Source organism: Emiliania huxleyi (genome assembly GCF_000372725.1).
Source record: "Emiliania huxleyi CCMP1516 chromosome Unknown EMIHUscaffold_145, whole genome shotgun sequence".
Classification (NCBI taxonomy): Eukaryota; Haptophyta; order Isochrysidales; family Noelaerhabdaceae; genus Emiliania; species Emiliania huxleyi.
In genome coordinates, this window is record NW_005201144.1 from 95,091 (window position 1) to 97,420 (window position 2,330).

Genomic DNA, 2,330 nt, shown 5'->3' on the forward strand with positions numbered 1-2,330 from the left:
ATTCGTCCTGTGGGGAGAGGGGGGGGGGGGGCTGGGGGGGGGCTTGAAAATAGGTGCGTTGGGGCGGGGGTAGCTTGAGGCGTGCTGGAGGTGTGCCTGAGGTGTGCCCGTCCCCACTCATTCCACCCCTCCTGCGACAGGCCTCCGCATCGCCGCAAAGGGCACGTGCGATCTGACGGACAAACGCCGGTGGGCGGGCGCCAGTGCCAGCTCGTGGTACGCCACCTTGGCTAACGAGCTGCCGCCCGCGCCGCCGGCTCCGCGCATCCAGGCTGGCCGAGCCTTGGCGTCGGTGGGCACGGCGTCGGTTCCGCCGCCGTCCTCGGTGGCGCCCGCCCCCCCTCTCTCGGGGTGGCAAGGCGGCCCACAGAGCGGCAGCATCTGGGACCCGGGAAGGCTGACTGACGGCCGCCCTGCGGTGCTCTGGAACCACTGGCCGCCCGGCACTGACGGCAACTCCTTCGATTGCCCGCTCCCGAACGACCTGCCCGAGCCGTGCCGTGCCGAGGGGACTGTGTGCAACTGGGTGCAGTCGTGGCCGTTTCCGCCCGCGCCGCCCCGCCCTCCGGCACCGCCGCCGCTCCCTCCAGCGCCGCCCCGGCCCTCCGCCCCCTTCTCTCCGCTCACTCCCCCCACGAACCCGGCACCGCCGCCGCCTCCGCCTCCGTCTCCGCCTCCGTCTCCGCCGCAACCACCTCCTCCTCCACCGCCTCCGCCTCCGCCGCCGCCGCCACTGCCACCGCCACCGCCACCGCCACCGCCATCGCCACCGCCATCGCCATCGCCGCCCTTTGACGTTTTCACGTTCTGGTTCATCGATCCACCAAACCCGCCGCCCTCGCCACCGCTGGCGCCATCGCCGTCGCCGCCATTGCCCGAGCCCCCCCTTCGACCCCTCCTCCGGCGGCGCCCGCGCCAGAGGCCCTCTCCCTCGTTGCTGTTTTGGATCTGGTTTTGGATTGGGGCCTCCTCCTCGTTGCTGGCGGTCTCTTGGGCTGTTTTGTGGGGACAAAGATGCTTGGCTTCGGGGGAGCGAATCCCTTTGGCCGCATGGAGGACGAGGGCGCGTCCGGGCTTCTCGAGGCGGCCAGCGAGGCCCCCCCCCCCCCCCCCCTTCCCTCCGGAAGGTGGAGACCGAGATGCAGACGCGGGCAGACGAGTTCGCGCGGGGGCTGGTCGCGGACGACGAGGGCGGAGGAGACGGAGAGACCAACGTCTCCGCTGTTTCCGAGACCCGGGGGCTGATCGAGAAGGAGGAGGGCGGAGGAGAGGCAGCGTCGGCCAACGAGGTATGCGTAGAGCGCGCGCGCCACACGCACTCCACGCACACGCACGTGCACGCGGGCACAACCGCACGCGCGCGCAAGAAGCACAGCACTCTAGCGGGGGAGGCAGGGGGCGAGGGCGGCGGCGGGGAGGGGGCGGTGAGCTAGGAGGGCCTAGAAGAACCAAGGGGGGCCGCGCCACACCTCACGGCACGAGACCTCGCCCCCCGTTCCCGCCCGGAGGCGGTCTTTATCGAGGAGAGAGGAGAAGAGAAGAGAAGAGAAGAGAAGAGAAGAGAAGGCGGTCGGGGCCGTACTTGCCGTCGACGAGGCGGCGCAGAGATGAGGAGAAGAGAAGAGGAGAGAGGAGAGGAGAAGAGAAGAGAAGAGAAGAGAAGAGAAGAGAACCCTGAGGTGCAACTCAGGACGAGCCTGGCGTCGGTCACGGCGTTGCTTCGTTCCGAAGAGTCGCTCCTCACCACACTATCTTACACTAGGCGGAAGAGGAGGACGAGGCGCGGTCGCGCACGGAGGACGCCGGCGGGGAGGGCGGCGGAGCCTCAGCGGCAAACGAGGCGCGCCACCCCCCACTGCCTCGTCACGTGCCATGCACGCAGTCCCGCACACCCACTCCCCACCCCCGCCCCCGTCCTTCCCCGCCCCCGAAGGCGGCGGCAGCCCCGGACCTCGTCGCGATCGAGGATGCGCCGGCGGCGGTGCCCACCGCGGGCGTGCGCGGGCGTGGCGACGCATGAGTATGGTTCAGAGTTTACAACACACCTTGAGTAACATGAACATGTGAGATCATATAGAATATAAACTTAGAGGCTGCGCAGGCCTCCCCCGGTAAAGGGGAAGGACCCTGAGTTGAACAGGGGTTGTGCGCCAAGCCCTCCTGCTCGGCTCCAGCGAGTAGACAAGTGTTACCATCAACAGAGGAGAAGGGGATATGACCTCTCAGGGCCGATGTGGCCAAGCGCTGGTAGCGTGGTTTAACCTCACACTCATGGTCTCACAGTGTGCCGGCAGTCGCCGAGCAGTGTCGCTTACACAAGCGGCAGCACA

General features: G+C 68.5%; 1 protein-coding gene across 1 annotated transcript in view; it reads left to right on the forward strand.

Annotated features, from left to right (window-relative positions):
* Window positions 1-2,020, forward strand: part of EMIHUDRAFT_111116 (hypothetical protein) — a gene marked incomplete at both ends in the record, with an annotated part of 3,947 nt that extends 1,927 nt beyond the window's left edge. Inside the window, 4 exons of the mRNA XM_005787116.1 lie at window positions 54-90; window positions 141-526; window positions 1,128-1,289; window positions 1,934-2,020. Of these exons, the coding sequence (XP_005787173.1) occupies window positions 54-90; window positions 141-526; window positions 1,128-1,289; window positions 1,934-2,020 (672 nt within the window). The remainder of the gene's footprint in view (window positions 1-53; window positions 91-140; window positions 527-1,127; window positions 1,290-1,933) is intronic.
* Between the last annotated feature and the right edge of the window lie 310 nt (window positions 2,021-2,330).